The sequence below is a fragment of the Idiotropiscis lumnitzeri genome, chromosome 16 (assembly GCF_059441095.1).
Source record: "Idiotropiscis lumnitzeri isolate Australia: NSW breed Sydney's pygmy pipehorse chromosome 16, RoL_Ilum_1.0, whole genome shotgun sequence".
Taxonomy (NCBI): domain Eukaryota; kingdom Metazoa; phylum Chordata; class Actinopteri; order Syngnathiformes; family Syngnathidae; genus Idiotropiscis; species Idiotropiscis lumnitzeri.
The window spans coordinates 12,278,202-12,294,766 of NC_142406.1; the positions used below are offsets into that span (position 1 = coordinate 12,278,202).

At 44.6% G+C, this 16,565-nt stretch overlaps 2 protein-coding genes across 3 annotated transcripts; one reads left to right on the forward strand and one right to left on the reverse strand.

Annotated features, from left to right (window-relative positions):
- The first annotated feature begins 126 nt into the window (after window positions 1-126).
- On the forward strand, window positions 127-11,853 carry cpsf1 (cleavage and polyadenylation specific factor 1). Its single transcript, XM_088318990.1, has 38 exons — window positions 127-283; window positions 854-1,019; window positions 1,100-1,127; window positions 1,198-1,331; window positions 1,420-1,500; window positions 1,723-1,874; window positions 2,098-2,244; window positions 2,332-2,471; window positions 2,578-2,688; window positions 2,780-2,873; window positions 3,073-3,160; window positions 3,334-3,468; window positions 3,562-3,610; window positions 3,693-3,766; window positions 3,916-3,990; window positions 4,065-4,145; window positions 4,426-4,515; window positions 4,598-4,777; window positions 4,858-4,999; window positions 5,088-5,266; window positions 5,479-5,618; window positions 5,846-6,026; window positions 6,107-6,313; window positions 6,401-6,490; window positions 6,567-6,710; window positions 6,786-6,938; window positions 7,001-7,117; window positions 7,195-7,285; window positions 7,581-7,665; window positions 8,026-8,167; window positions 8,243-8,395; window positions 8,482-8,658; window positions 8,914-8,980; window positions 9,052-9,099; window positions 9,169-9,324; window positions 9,404-9,533; window positions 10,594-10,732; window positions 10,815-11,853. Exons 2-38 carry the CDS (start codon window positions 876-878, stop codon window positions 10,860-10,862), a joined length of 4,392 nt encoding a protein of 1,463 aa, XP_088175116.1. The 5' UTR covers window positions 127-283; window positions 854-875; the 3' UTR covers window positions 10,863-11,853.
- adck5 (aarF domain containing kinase 5) lies at window positions 11,045-16,195 on the reverse strand. Of its 2 annotated transcripts, XM_088318991.1 has the most exons (15): window positions 16,044-16,195; window positions 14,891-14,976; window positions 14,672-14,821; window positions 14,114-14,189; window positions 13,726-13,926; window positions 13,505-13,645; window positions 13,319-13,432; window positions 13,013-13,144; window positions 12,847-12,930; window positions 12,681-12,762; window positions 12,464-12,542; window positions 12,293-12,384; window positions 11,969-12,221; window positions 11,704-11,820; window positions 11,045-11,632 (listed from the first exon to the last, which is right to left on the reverse strand). In XM_088318991.1, the coding sequence occupies exons 1-15, from the start codon at window positions 16,065-16,067 to the stop codon at window positions 11,530-11,532; spliced, it is 1,734 nt and encodes a 577-aa protein (XP_088175117.1). In that variant the 5' UTR covers window positions 16,068-16,195; the 3' UTR covers window positions 11,045-11,529. The 2 variants fall into 2 exon arrangements, with proteins under 2 accessions (XP_088175117.1, XP_088175118.1); XM_088318992.1 differs by having other exon boundaries at window positions 13,726-13,921; window positions 14,672-14,976; window positions 16,044-16,134.
- Window positions 16,196-16,565: the final 370 nt, after the last annotated feature.

A 16,565-nucleotide genomic window follows, 5' to 3' on the forward strand; every position in this document is an offset into this window, starting at 1 on the left:
TCGTAATTATTTTTATTTTATTATTTTTGTGTTGTTGCTGGTGTTTGGACGTTAATTTCGATTTTGATTATATTTGTAGTTATGAAGATGAACGCCGGGGGCAGCATAGTATGTTAAGGCAGCCATATACTCAGACGAAGAAGACAGAAGCCGCAGCGGTTTAGAGTATCAAGGAATTAATCACATTTGGGTCCTCTCTTGCTATTAATCCTTCGAGGAAAGATATGCCGAATGAAAAAGGGAACCACGGGTTTTCTTCATTCTCATAGTGTGTTTGATATAGGTACGTTTCCAGTTTTTAGTCGTAAAAACAAAACGAAAATGACTCGACTGCGCCAGACGCATCCTTATGCTAGCTAATATGGCTAACTGCGACGCTCCGTGCCACTGCTAACTTTTAATTAAATGTCATATGAACTCCACGTTTAGAAACAAAAACGCACATAACCATCACTATACGGTGTCCATTGGGATAACGTGTCAATCTAATCTTAGTTCACGAACGTTTAGCGTTTAAATCCGTAGCATCTTCAACACAATGATCAGGTCATTCATTACCCTCAGGGGTGTTTTTCAGTATGCTTTGGTTTGCTTTTGTTTTGTGGCGGTATTAAATAATGTTATTGCAAGGGGAAGTGTTGTTTCGTAACATGAAGCTGTATTCCATACATTCAATAAGCCAATGGTGAGGCTTCATTCAAAAACATGCTACTTAGTTTCATTGAAGACAATAAATTGTCAACAGACAGAACCCTAACCCTTTCTTGCCCAAAGTCAGACCGGACTAACCCTTACGATCATTCATGTACCCTTTCATTGCAAGATTTTAATGTTTGAACATGACTGTTGCCAGACGCAGAGGGCAGCCGGCCGCCATGTATGCTGTGCACAGGCAGGCCCACACGCCCACCGCTGTGGAGTTCTCGGTCTACTGTAACTTCATTTCCGGCAAAGAGAAGAATCTTGTCGTCGCGGGGACGTCACAGCTTTTTGTCTACAGAATAATCCACGATGTCGAGGTATTTGTGCTGCTCAGTGTCGTCAAGTTTGTCAAGCCTCAATGGGAAACTTACCCTGTGATGTTGTTTTTGTTTTTTAGAGTTCATCAAAGTCTGACAAGCCCTCAGGTATGTCCACATACTATTTTCCAAGCCTTACTGTATTGTGTTTTCATCTGATTGTAATTTGTCTCATCAGAGGCCAAAGCTCGCAAGGAAAAGTTGGAACAGGTGGCCAGCTTTTCGCTCTTCGGCAACATCATGTCCATGGCCAGCGTGCAGCTTATAGGATCCAGCAGGGATGCGTTGCTCCTCAGTTTTAAAGATGCTAAGGTTCAAGCAGTGTACCGTCTAGTCGTGGATGCAACATTTTATTTTTAAAAAAAAGATTTTCTAAAATGTTTCTGTGTTCTCTTACCAGTTATCTGTTGTGGAGTATGACCCGGGGACACATGACCTGAAGACCTTGTCTTTGCACTATTTTGAGGAGCCTGAGCTCAGAGTATGTGAATTTGCATATTCACCATTTTTAAACCATTCCTCCATGATTTGCTGGCAAATAGTATGATTACTTTTGTGACATGTGGAGGAGACAAAAGTAGCAATTTTCCACCATCTTGTGGTATATACTGTATACAATTAGGTTAGTTTCATCTGCAAATACGGGCAGGAAGTGTTTAAAAAAAAACAAAACCAAACAAACCTCCTCCTCTTTAAATTTCAGGATGGCTTCGTACAGAATGTCCACATTCCCATTGTCCGAGTGGATCCGGAAAACCGCTGCGCCGTGATGCTCGTTTACGGCACCAAACTGGTGGTGCTTCCTTTCCGGAAGGACACACTGACTGACGAACAGGAGGGTGGAGTGGGAGATGGGTGAGTGTTCTGTCCAGCTAATCAATTGTCCACATAAACACAGATTTCTTCAGAGAATTCGTATGACACCTTTTTTTTTTTGTGTGTGAATTAAAACACTTTTCAGGTGACTTCATAACTGCTGTAAACACTGTGCTATGTGCATTTGGTTGAGGATAGGCGGGCGTTTGCATCCAATGAATATTAAAATCTCTAAAATCCTTCTTGTCCGTGTTCCCTGCAGACCCAAATCCAGCTTCCTACCAAGTTACATCATCGACATCCGTGAGCTGGACGAAAAGCTACTCAACATCATCGACATGAAATTCCTCCACGGCTACTACGAGCCAACCTTGCTAATTCTTTTTGAGCCCAATCAAACATGGCCCGGGTCAGTCACACCACCACCTCATCATTGACCTGAATGACAATAGCGTGATAAGCAAGCTTTTCAATCAATTCTGCTGCGTGTATCCAGGCGTGTAGCCGTGCGTCAAGACACATGCAGCATCGTCGCCATCTCTCTCAACATCATGCAGAAGGTCCACCCGGTCATCTGGTCTCTCATCAATCTGCCGTTTGATTGCACGCAGGTCATGGCGGTCCCCAAGCCCATCGGTGAGTGTGGGCTAGTTCCGACTTACTCGTGGTTATGCTTCCTCATACAATAACCTGGTCCCTGTTTTTGTTTTGTCAATTCTAATCACATTTGATTTGCTGGTAGGCGGTGTGGTGGTTTTTGCAGTGAACTCGCTGCTATATCTGAACCAGAGTGTTCCACCGTATGGAGTTTCCCTTAATTCCCAGACGAATGGTACCACTGCGTTCCCTCTTCGTAAGTCTTAAAGACAACACACACACACACAAGCACCCCGAACAAGCTTTCTTATAGTATTGCACCCAATGGACTTTATTTTGTTTTTTAGGCGTACAAGAGGAGGTCAAGATCAGCCTGGACTGCTCCCAGTCTGACTTTATTGCCCATGACAAAATGGTGATCTCTTTGAAAGGTGGAGAAATGTGAGTCACTCTGATTACATTACCAAATTCAACTTGTATAGTAGCACAATATTTTTTCCAAGATAATTCCGTTTTCATTAACTTTGCTCAGCGATTGTATTTGATCTCATTCAGGAATTCTTGTATTCTTAAGACGGTGGGTCTGTACATATCGGTTCATTCTAATGTAAAAGTCTTGGGCTCTCTTTATTCATTGCAGTTATGTGTTGACACTCATCACTGACGGCATGAGGAGTGTGCGGGACTTCCATTTTGACAAAGCAGCCGCCAGCGTCTTGACAACTTGTGTAAGTGCTACTCGTGGTAAAAGGACAGTTGTACCTTAATTTACCAATTAAATCCATCGAATAGAAATTCCCCGTTGAAATGAGTTGCAATCCCCTACGTCTGTTCTCTGCTCATGCTCGGCTGATCCGCATTATACGTTGATCATATTTATGTTGGCTACTCCCCGCCTCAGATGGTCACCATGGAGCCCGGCTATCTCTTCCTTGGCTCCCGACTTGGCAACTCTCTGCTGCTCAAATACACGGAAAAGCTGCAGGAGGCGCCGCCAGATGAGGACGAAGAAAAGCAGGAGAAAGAAAATGAGAAGGTGAACTTGATTACGTTCTTGACGCTCATCCATGCTGTGTTAGCGATATGCTTGCATCCTTGTTTTACCTAACAAAGGTCAATACAATTCCAGGAGGAGCCACCGAGCAAAAAGAAGAGAGTTGAGTCCACCAACTGGCCAGGTACTGTATATTCCAAATTCAGTTCGGAAATGTGTTCACTGTCTTCTTTGTTTCATTCCTGTTCTCCATGTCGCTTTTGTAGATGAGGTGGACGAGATTGAAGTGTATGGAAGCGAGGCTCAGTCGGGCACACAGCTAGCTACGTACTCCTTTGAGGTAAAAGAAAGAAATGAGAGCATCGCTCATTGGAACCGCTGTTTCTGAACTCTGGTTGACTTCTTATTGGACGGTTCCACCTTGAAGATTTTCGGTGTCTTTTTAGCCTCCCGGCAGCTTTTCTGAAAAAGTATTGACTGTCGTTGCAGGTGTGTGATAGCATATTGAACATTGGGCCGTGCGCCAATGCCTCGATGGGGGAACCTGCATTCCTATCAGAAGAGGTAAAGAGACATTTAAAATGAAGCTTAGTCACGTCTATTTGGGCCTTAACTCATCTCGTTCCTTCCACTCGTAGTTTCAGGCCAACACGGAGCCTGACCTGGAAGTCGTGGTATGCTCCGGCTTCGGAAAGAACGGGGCGCTCTCGGTTCTTCAGGTGAACTGATTATTCCTGATCCACTTGTGTGTGTGTGTGTGGAGATGCATGATTAAGATATTTGCACCGTTCTAAAGACCTGTGGTTGCAAGGCCCATCTATCACAGGTCCCTCGAAGGTGCTACAGTGAATTCTGGATTTACCAGGGCTGCTTCAGAGCTCGTCGGAGTGGCCTTTAAACAACCAGTGACATTTCTTGCATGTTTGAGGATTCATGTGCATGTGTGCCGTATTTGCGCGATGACCACAACCTCCTCAATTGTTCCTGTTGTGTTGTTAGAAGAGCATCAGACCCCAAGTTGTCACCACGTTCGAGTTGCCGGGTTGCCACGACATGTGGACGGTCATCTCGGGTGAAGTGAAGGAAAAAGTACCGTTTGGTTTCGCCGAATGCAGGTTTCAGTCAGCTCTTCGGGGTCCTTTTTTTTAATGCAAGTTTGTTGTCATTCCAGGCAGGAAAAAGTGAGGTGTCAGATGACGCGGCTGAGAAGGAAGTGGCTGAGGATAAGGAAGAGGGAGAAAAGGAAAAAGAGGCAGGGAAAAAGGAGGAAGAGCCGAAGAAAGAGCTACCGCTGGAGGATGACGCCAAGAAGCACGGGTTCCTCATCTTGAGTCGAGAGGATTCATCCATGGTTGGGACCGCTTGTTGGGACTCAGCCGATGGGGTTTTCATGTTCTAAACAAATTCGACCAACTCTGGGTGTTTCTGTAGATCCTGCAAACAGGCCAGGAGATCATGGAGCTGGACACCAGTGGATTTGCCACTCAGGGAACCACCGTGTTTGCGGGGAACATCGGCGACAACAAGTACATCATCCAGGTCTCACCCATGGGCATCAGGCTGCTGGAAGGAGGTTAAAAAACAACAAATAACAATAAAATAATTTAAAAAAACAAAAAAAAAACAACAGCAATGACCCCCCCCTTGATTTGTTTCCCCAGTGACTCAACTGCACTTCATCCCAGTGGACCTGGGCACTCCCATAGTGCATTGCTCCGTGGCGGACCCCTATGTGGTCATCATGACCGCTGACGGCGTGGTCACCATGTTTGTGCTGAAGACCGACTCGTACATGGGGAAGACGCAGCGGCTCTCTCTGAGAAAACCACAGATCGCCACCGTGAGTGACACAGAGCTCATTTGTACATTACAGAAGCAGCATGCGTGTTTGTTGCTTTTAACACTCTTGAATTAATATGACCGGGTCAAAAGAAACACTACAAGCCATGTAAACGTTTTAAGGATATCTAACATTATTGGTGTAATGGGCTGTCGTTATATCTAATGAAGAGTTTATTGAGTTTTATCAAATTCAAACTGTCTCCCGTCAAGCAATCACGGGTGATAGCGCTTTGCGCTTACCGAGACGTAAGCGGAATGTTCACCACGGAGAACAGAGTGAGCTGTCCCGTCGTGGAGGAAACAAACCCGCGGAGCGTGTCCGAAGTGGAGACAGTCATCCAGGACCTCAGGTGAGCATAGTTTGGGTTTTTCATTCTAGATCGTTGTTTTTTTTATTTATTTAAAGGCAATTTTTTAAATAGTTTAGTAGTAAAAAAAAAAATCCTAAATTGATGTACAGCAATACTGAAGTAAATACATTTAAAATGAACCAATTTTAATATTGTTTGAGTTAACCATAATAACATGAGTTCACACATTAAACTTCTTCTTTTTCTAACATTTTCTCTTTGCGCAGTAACGCAGTAGACGATGAGGAGGAAATGCTGTACGGCGACTCAAGTACCAGCGCAGCACCCCAGAAAGAGGAAATGATTCGCGCTTCAGGGCAAGTGGGGCCCTCTGGAAGTGAGGGGAGCCCGGTCAAAGCCGAGCCCACCCACTGGTGTATGATTGTCCGTGAAAATGGTGTCATGGAGGTACACGCCACACGTTTGACCTCCTCACTGTGGTTTATATTGTTAAATATTTAACGGCTTGTAATTTCTTTTTTCGGAAGATTTACCAGCTCCCAGACTGGAGATTGGTCTTCCTGGTGAAGAACTTCCCTGTAGGTCAAAGGGTGCTGGTGGACAGCTCATCTGGCCAATCAGCAGCGCAGGGAGAAGGGAAGAAGGAGGAAGTGACACGTCAGGGAGACATGCCGTTGGTCAAGGAGGTGACTTTGGTTTCGCTGGGCAACAATCGCAGCAGGCCATACTTACTGGTAAGTGGTTTTCTCAAAGGTGCTTCTTACTGGTTTGCGCAAGATCTTGTCTGCAATATTCCATTCTGGGATGTTCTTGTATCCAAGGTCCACGTGGAACAGGAGCTTCTCATCTATGAAGCCTTTCCTTACGATCAGCAACAACCCCAAAATAACCTCAAAGTGCGCTTCAAAAAGGTAAGCTGGATCGAAGTGGAATAGTCTCACTTCTGGAGGACGATGAGATTGATTTGTAAACTTTTCCCTGGATTAGGTTCCCCACAACATCAACTTCCGAGAGAAGAAACCCAAATTTAAGAGAGATAAGAAGGCAGAAGGAGGCATCAGCGATGAAACCACGGTCAAAAGTCGTATTGCGAGGTTTAGATACTTTGAGGACATCTCCGGATACTCGGGGGTAAAATTAAAAAAAAAAAAGGGGGGGAGGGTGGGGGGGCGCATTTATTGATTTACATTTGCTCGCTCCTCTCAGGTGTTCATCTGCGGACCCTCCCCTCACTGGATGCTGGTCACCTCTCGGGGAGCATTGAGACTTCACCCCATGTCCATCGATGGTGCCATAGAGTCCTTCTCCCCATTCCACAACATCAACTGCCCCAAAGGTTTCCTTTACTTCAACAAGCAGGTGCGAGACTCAAATGACTTGGACGCTATCTGGACACAAATTCAATTTATGCGGGCCTACAGGGCGAGCTGAGGATCAGCGTCCTGCCGACCTACTTGTCCTATGACGCCCCGTGGCCAGTGAGAAAGATCCCGCTGAGATGCACCGTCCATTATGTCTCCTACCATGTGGAAACCAAGGTCGGACTCCTCCTCTTCTGCCCCGAGTAAGATTTGAGGAATTTCTCTAATCGTGACATCATTTCCTTACGCTTTAGGTGTATGCAGTGTGCACCAGCGTGAAAGAGCCCTGTACGCGCATCCCTAAGATGACCGGCGAGGAGAAGGAGTTTGAAACCATCGAACGAGGTTCACATATAAAAGCACCTCTCCTAATTACGGAATATACTGGCCACAATATTAGGTACACCTTCCTCCAGTTGGAGCTGAGATTTGATGGCACCTTTATTGCTTGCAAAGCCTGCTCACTGCATCCGGAAAATAAAGATATTCTGCTTTCTGAAAGATTCCTCCTTTAGTTCAGTTTTGACACTGTGTTTGAAAGTGTGCCTAATGTAGTGGCCAGTAGCGATCTTAGTTTCCACAACGGTGCATCAGCCCGGCTCTCTCTTTGTGTCAAGTGTCGCCCTTTGTCAACTTGCAGACGAGCGCTACATCAACCCTCAGCAGGAGAGGTTTTCCATCCAGCTCATCTCGCCGGTCAGCTGGGAGGCCATTCCCAACACGCGGTAAGAATGGGCAAAATCAAACTTGAGAAAAATCACAACAAACACACTGCGGCCATGCTTGTCCTGTCGTGTTGGTTTTCGGTGCTTAATCTGAATGCCACAGATTAGTCTCACACGGCCGCTTCTGTTTGTTATACTCATCGACACATTAAATGTCTTGCATCTTTTTCTAAATTCATGATACTTGGAAATCTGTCCTCAGTATAAAGACAAATTAAACTAAAATTAGGTATGTGTGAAAAAATACCAGCCTGTGCTGCTCGATTATATTAGCAAAACCTCACTTCGCTGAGCCTTCAAAAACGGTGTTTGCCACTGGCAGAATGAACTGTTTACCCAAATTTCCTTTATCCTCTCAAGGATTGACCTGGAGGAGTGGGAGCACGTGACCTGCATGAAGACGGTGGCACTGAGGAGTCAGGAGACGGTGTCAGGCCTGAAGGGCTACATCGCCGCCGGGACCTGCGTCATGCAAGGGGAGGAGGTCACCTGCAGGGGGAGAGTGAGCAAGAAAAACTAAGTTAAGTTTTTGCTGTTAGTTGGGAAACAAAAAGAAAATGTATTTGTATTTTTCAAGATTTTGATCCTGGATGTGATCGAAGTGGTGCCTGAGCCTGGTCAACCCCTCACAAAGAACAAGTTTAAAATGCTGTATGAAAAGGAGCAGAAAGGACCCGTGACGGCGCTCTGTCACTGTAACGGCTATTTGGTGTCGGCCATCGGACAGAAGGTCTCACAATGAGTTGAGAGTTTTACATCTCGCACATTTAACATGGATTGTGTAAAACTAACACATGGAGTGTCCTGTTGCTGCAGATCTTCCTGTGGGTCCTGAAAGACAACGATTTGACCGGCATGGCCTTCATCGACACGCAACTTTACATCCACCAGATGTTCAGCATTAAGAATTTCATCCTGGCTGCCGACCTGATGAAGAGTATCTTGCTGCTGCGCTACCAAGAGACGAGCAAGACGCTGTCGCTCGTCAGCAGGGTGAGACAAACGGGGAAATGCAAAATCATTTAAAAAAAAACATTTTTTTAAAAATCTTCACTTTTTGGTGAGTCTGGACTATTGATTTTTTATTTTTATTGGCATTTCAATGTCTACACAATTTATTTTTGATTTTGTAATAGTCCAGCAGCAAACATCTTCCGTGTTAGTTGATGTTTTGCAGAGTAAGATCATCTTGTGATATGTTGCACTGCTCGATGGCATTGAGGTATTTTGGTCTTGTTTTGAGAACAGGATGCAAAGCCCTTGGAGGTGTACAGCATTGAGTTCATGGTGGATAACAACCAGCTCGGATTCCTGGGTAAATATAACGGTGCACAGGTGGGGGGAATATGACAGCTGGATGACTTTTTGACAAGTATTTCCTTCCAGTGTCGGATCGTGACAAGAACCTCTTTGTTTACATGTACTTACCCGAAGGTAAGTCTCATTATAGAGGTTGCGCAGCTCCAAACACAAAGCACCCTTTGATAATACTCGTCTTTGCAGCTAAGGAGAGCTTCGGGGGAATGCGTCTGCTGAGGCGGGCCGACTTCAACGTGGGCGCTCACGTCAACACGTTCTGGCGCATGCCGTGCAGAGGGGCGATGGATACCAGCAGCAAAAAGGTTCTGACGTGGGACAACAAGCACATCACGTGGTTTGGTGAGAGTTGTTTTTTTTTTTTTTTTTTAACAAGTCAAGTGAGCGAGCAGGTGTACCTAATGCTTGTCTGTTTCCGTAGCCACACTGGATGGAGGCATCGGGATGCTACTCCCCATGCAGGAGAAGACGTACCGCCGACTTCTCATGTTGCAGAATGCTCTCAACACCTTGTTGCCTCATCACGCCGGTCTAAACCCGAAAGCTTTCAGGTTCCATTCTGCCCAGAGTGCCGTAGTTTTTCTTAGTTGTTCCTAGGGCTGGGCGATATGGCCTCAAATCAATATCGCGAGAAATTGAGCAATTTTACCTCGATAACGATAAATTCTCCCCATGGACTAAAATCAAAATAAATGCAGGAAATGCATATTGACTGTTTTTTTTTATTGACCAACTGGTACACATTACTTTCAATGAAAAATAAAAGTACACAAATCATTTGTATCAACATTCCAAATTGCTTGCTTTGCATGACTTGAACAATGTCACAAAGAAAAAGGGTACCTCTTGCAAAATCTTTTTCTGCAAATAGATTGCGCCAAGATTCTCTCATGTTGTAAATAATGGCCAATAAAAAAATGCTAAAGAAAATGTCAATGCAAGACAAAGAAACAAGTGTGCATGTGCCCTCTCGAGTACTCTGGTGCGCGGTCGCCACTTGTCGTCTATGTAATGCACAGTCAGGCTCAATCAGGAATCCATGTTGCGACCCGACCACAAGTCGGATGTAGATGCAAAATGCTTGACATGTCTAAGCTCCCGGCCCGATGTAGTCCATCTCGGAAAATACAGCTTTCATGAAGCGTTTAAATCGTGTGCGCGCCGCTGAAACTAGAGGAGTTTTATCTTTAGCTCTGTGCTAGGCTATCGCGTCCACCTCTGAGACGTTCTCTCGTATGGTGTCGCCGATAATGGGCTGTTGTCACTTGTCGAACCTTGCTTCTCACTTTGAACTTTCAGCACAGCATGGTTGTGTTGTGGGTAGTGAAAAAGCTTCTGGATTTGAATCGCCAGCTACGACAGCGACGTCTGTTTTCTTTCTCGATCAGACCGGTGGAGTCACGTGACTAGAGGCGCTCTAGCGGTCTTAAAGGGGCATGAACATTGCCGCAGACAGAAAAGGCTTTTCTTTTTTTTTTAAACACCGAATTTACCGACATGGGCAAAATGATTTCGGTCATTGTAATAAATTTCGGTAACGGTAAATTTTCGGTTTATCGCCCAGCCCTAGTTGTTCCCTTACTTGTTTTTTCTTCACACCCCATCCTGCAGGATGATGCACTACGAACGACGAGGCCTGCAGAACACCGTACGGAATATCCTGGATGGAGAACTCCTCAACAAGTTCTTATATCTTAGCATGATGGAGCGCAGTGAGCTGGCGAAAAAGATCGGTACCACTCCGGACATTGTAAGGAACACAGAAACGCTTTCCATTCCATGCCACCGATTATGTAAAATAGTCATTTGATCCCTCCTCGGTTTCTTTGCAGATTTTGGATGACCTTCTGGAAATCGACAGAGTAACAGCTCATTTCTAACAGGCACATTCCAACATTTTATCCTCCGCATGCTGTTTCATATACAGTGGAGAATGTCTTTGAGCCCCGTTGTGATTGTTTTTCTAGCGACACCAGATTCATTTTTGTTAAAAAAAAAAAAGTCAGTAAAAGTCTTCTGTTGTTTTCATTTGTTCATCAGCATAATCATGACCAAGGGTGAAAAAAGGAGGTAGGATAATTTATTCTTAAACATGTTGATGTTACATTAACCTTGGAAGTGAGAATGTCCTCAATAGCAGACAAAAAGTGTCATCGGCACAATTTAAATTATTAAATGACACAATCCAGGATAGTAGCATGAGCATTCATCAGAACTCAATCAAGCAGGGATTCTTAACTTTAAATACCACACATTGTCTAACATGCATAACATCATAGAACCTTAAAAATGTCGTGTTTCAATTTTTAAAATTTGATAAATAAAACCATTGCAAGAGGCTTTCAAAATCACCCAAAACACTTTAAGAAGTAGAGAGCAGCTTAAGAGGACATTAGCACCTTCAACATGTTACAGTCCTCCCACTCTTCCCACAGTTCATTGTGATTGCGGATCCTGTGATTGGAGTGGCTTTCGGAGTCTCTTGTGGTCAGATTGCGTAGATTTTTAAGGAGGAAGATCTCAGCCGTGGTGTTGGAGAGACGAGCACTATCTCAGGTACTCGTACATGTCAGAATCCAGAGAGATGAGACCCAAGTAGCTTAGCAGGTTTACCAGGGAGCGAGTCATGCTCATCAACACCATCTCTGATCTGAAACAGAGGACTCTTTGTCATGGCACAGATTGAATTAAAAAAAAAAAAAAAAAGTGACTTAAACTAACCGCAAAGCGAGCTCAAACTTGAGTCCCGACCATCTGGTCCACAACCAGCGGACAATCCAGATTCTGTGCAGCATACTGGTCCTCTCTGCCTGGATCTTCCCCCAACATCGCACCGCACTGACGGCCAAATGAATATTCTCATAACACGGTGATAATCTGAATCTTAACTATTCAAAGTTTATACACATTAACTCTTTTGTTCGCTAAACTTGTATAAAATGATGAAATGAAATAAAATGGCTTGTTGGCATATTCCCGGACCGACCTCTTGGCCATGACAAAGTAGCGGTCAACGGGCGCGCCCAGGGTGATGTTGATGCTCCGGACGGTGTTGAGATTACGGAAGACCAGCAGCATGGGCCGGGGCATGGCCTTGAGCACCTGCATGATGCTGTTGAAGCGGTGGATGGCCATCTGCCGCATGTAGGCCGTCTCCTCTTGACTCAGGATGTTGGACAGACGCAACTCGCGCATGTTGATAGGCCGCTGCAGCAGCATCTCGCAGAAGAGGAAGTACTCTGCACAGGTGAGATTATAACTTGACTTTTTTTTTTTTATTTTGGAGATGGTTTGCTGACTTCAACTGTACCTTTGACCCCTAAGGCATTTGAGTACATTTCCATCGCTGCCTCGTCCCGCAAGACGATTGACCTCCAGAGTTTACACAGAGCCAGTCGGTCACTTAAAGATGAGGAGAAATATTATGAGCGCAGGACAATTAATTTTTTTTTTTTGTAATCTTTTGAACAATGGGACTTACTGTTGGCTGAGGTGTTCGTACAAACCGTGATCCAAAAGTACCAGCTCCACTTTGTTGTCGGGACCTCGCCTCACTAGAACTGACTCACCCCCAAAAACAAAATTAATTTACTCAAATAGTTAGTGGGGAGGAGCACCTGTTTACACAACAACAGTAATTTGTGCCTTCTTATGATGGTAGACCTTGTAATTATTTTTTTTTCCACCGATGGACTCACCATTTCCAGGATGGGGATCTGCATGGATGAAACCCGTGTAAAATATTTGCTCCGCGAACGCTCGGATCAGCTTGTCCGCGGTCTGTGATAAAAAAAATAAATAAAATGACTCGTGTGCGAGACTGCTACATACGACAACTTCCAAAATCTCAAGTGCACAACTCACATCTTTCAAGCTCAGTCCCTGTCTTTTAATTTCTTCCACGTTGTTGATCTTACACCCGTTGCAAAACTCCGCCGTCAAAACCCTCTTGAAATGAAAATAAGGACAGAAGGGAGATTTAAAAAAAAAAAAAAAAAAAGCTTCATTATCTTCGGAGCGCAAGCCTCACCTTACTGGTTTGCTCCCAGAACACTTTGGGCACCACGATAAACTTGAAGTGTTTCAGCTCGTCGGCGCAACGCTCGGAGTTCCTGGCCTCGTTCTCAAAGTCCAGCTCTTGAGCCAGAGTTCCTTTCAGGTCCTGGATATCAAACACACGTTATTCAGCATTATCTGTTTTTTTTTTTTTGGTTCTCAGGACTCCCTGCCCAGTAGAAAATGAAACAACCTCATTTTTTGCGGGCTGCCTATTTCATAAATCGTGTATCTGAGTCGGTTGTTCAGAATTCTGACTATTTGGCGTTAGATTTTTGACCTTAAGCACCCATCGGAATCCAAAGCTGGGGTGCATGAACTTGACGATGTCCAGCAGGATCTCCAACGTCCTGATGTCGCCGTCAAAGCGGTCCCTGAGGTCGATGTACTGCACCTGAGAAGGTGGAATTGTCTTCACGACACTTGTCTCTTCCGAAAGTCGCTGAGACATTCATCTGCGGCTCACCTTCACAGCGACGGACGTTCCATCCAACAGCTCCGCCTTGTGAACCTGAGCCAAACTAGCGGCGGCGATGGGCTCATAGTCAAAGGTTTTAAAAATCTCCTGCGGGCTTTTGTTGAAGTCTTCTTGGAAAAGCGCATCCACCTGTGCCAACGGCAACAAAACAAGCCTGAGAAATCCCGTGTCCTCTTTGTCCTTCTCTTTGTTGTGCTCGCTGCGCTCACCTCTTTGTATCTCCTGTTCAAGGCTCGGTCCTCCAGGACCTGCAAGGTGCGGATGTACTCGGGCGGCAGGAGGTGGTTGAAGGAGCACAGACCTTGGCCCAGTTTGATGTATATGCCGCCGTTTTTCACAGCGCCCTCCACCATGCTCTCCGCCGCTCTTTGGTGGCAAGCTGACACGGCCGAAGCGTAGGATGGGCTGCTCTAGCAAGTAAGACATCACAGTCAAAGCAGACGTTTGACATACTGCTGCATTGTGACAGTTTGGTTTGGTGGTTAAGCCATAAGTGTAGGTTGTGGCCTGATATTGTGATTTAGCTCGCAATCTACTCAAACGTAATCTCTTCAAGCCATAGCTTTATTTATTTATTTTGAATGACATGAAGCTTACCTCATCCAAACCCCGAAGAGCCACATTGGTGGTCCACCAGTAGTCCACCGATATCACAAGTCCCACCGAGAGAGATCTAAAACATGAAAAGTCAAAGTTGTATTCCATAAATGCTCGAAAGGGAAAAAAATTATATTGCATTATAATTAACCACCCAAAAATGGTAGTTTACTAATATTTTTTATTCGACCGTTTACAATCAATCAACTAACCCATTATTCGATAAAATAATGACAGAAAGTCCAAAACAAATAAATACATTTCAATTAACACATTTTTTGGGGGGGAAAACAGCTTAAATATTAATACAATTAATATTAGCGGACTCAATTGAATGTAAATGCTCAGTGGGCCGGATTAAAGAACCGAGTAGGTAACACGTGGCCCATGTGCCATACTTTGCCCAACCCTGCTTCAAAATATAAACTCCCTCAACACATGAGAAAGGTAAAATATTAGAAACATCTCACTACGCTATGCCGCACTTCAACTCCCGCCTCTTTGACAATCTTCGGAAAGACAGGTGAGAGTGTTTGAATACAAAGACTTTCCCCACACCTGCAGAAGCGACCGAATCCCTCCGTCACTATCCTCATCTTCCGCCGCTCTCTTTGGTCTGACACTGCGTACCGCACGCCCGCCGCCACAGGCACTCCCACAGCGACTGTGGCGAGCGTTTTCCATAATAAACCCCTGCGCTTCCCTTCCCTAGGAAGAAAAAGGAAGGAGAGATCAAATGATCAGTTTTGCGATAAATCTCTTGCTCATATTTAGCACCTGAGTGTACTGAAGCTTCTGGAGCACTGTATTGATGAGCCAGGATTTCTTTGGAGAAAAGCGACATGATGCAGACATAGCCTGCACTAGAGGGGAACAAGAAAGCACACACACAAAATAATAACAACACAGATGAATATCACGTGACCAGGAAGCCAGTGAAGTGTGGACTTTAAACGGCACAGCCCATGCCGACGGTGTTGGCTGTTATTTAATCAAGCATGCGCTTAGCTGAATGAGTTACAGTATGCCACAAAAATGAGTACATCCCTCTCATTTTATTAGTAAAGCCTTGCGTGAAAATGTCCAAACTGTACCTCGTGTCAATATTCTAGCCATAATTAGTTTTCATCATCAACTTCCATTTGAGGATGCCCCACTGACACCCAATACTGTTTATGTTTAGTTTTTTTTTTAATTAACTTTAGCTCCCCAGTGCCAACAGCAATCATGCACACAATGACGCTCCCACCACTAAGCTTGGCGACAGCCATGACACAATTGTCTTTGATTCCTAACCTGGTTACTTTCCCACACTTGGCACCTTGTAATCTAAATAAATGTATCATGGTCTCATCAGACCACACATTTTGAAGACGAACACTGATTACTTTCCAGTGTAGAAAAGTGGCCACCGACCACCCCACTCACTCACCCCGACGTGTGGGCGAGAGTACCCCCACCCCTTTAGTAAAACATACACATGTGTGGTATGTGTGTGTTGGGAGCGCAAAGTGAGGGAGGGGGAGGGTGGAAGAGCAAACCCAAGGCCAACGTGTCCAGTACAGGACACGCAGTGTTGTTTTTGTTTTGGTTGTCTACATCTGAGGGACACCGTGTCTCACAGAGAGGCAGGGGTGTCAGGGACCTGACTGGTCACAAATGGATGAAAAGCACTACTTGTATCATTTCCTTAATACCAATACAAACTATATATATAATGGCATCGTGATTGAAAATATTTATTATTACAACGAGGTACATAGCCATCTAAAATTAGACAGTCCTTCGTATGCAGTATTAGCAGATTTAGTTGCTAAAGCAACATGCATGACAATACTCTTAGCCAGGTCAAGCTCCCTTGCTAAGTCTAGCTAACGAGGCTGAAATACTCGCCGAACACTTATTTCGAAATGAAATATGAACAACATACAGTTCCCTGGATTTTCCTCGTCATGCTTCTGCGTTATAGCACAACGCGGCGCCGTGACTTTTCTTCGCATCAAATAACCGTACTGGTGACGTACTGTAGGGCTGACTGCAACTACGTTATACAAAGCAGGTCTGCTATTGGATAAACTTTACCAAGAGTACAGAAAATCAAGAAGATTCAGTCCAATCTACTTTCGCTTTTGCGGGTGACGTGCGGCGTTGGTTACATACGAGAGACTAGAGATAGTGCTCGCCTCTCTACTTCCGCTTTTGCTATTTTACTTCAACGCTATTTTGAACTGCATACGCTATATCAAGCGTATAATCATATGGCAGCCTTTAAGTACGTTATATACTTGTAGAGATGATTTTGCTTTTTTTTTTTAAATTATTATTTTTTTAATTTAGCCTGTGAACAAATACTGCATTGTATAAACAAAATGAAACACGTGGCAGATTTACCTGCGGGAATCCAAGTGTGCCATTAAATGTGTGCAAGTAACACATTATAATAATGAAACAA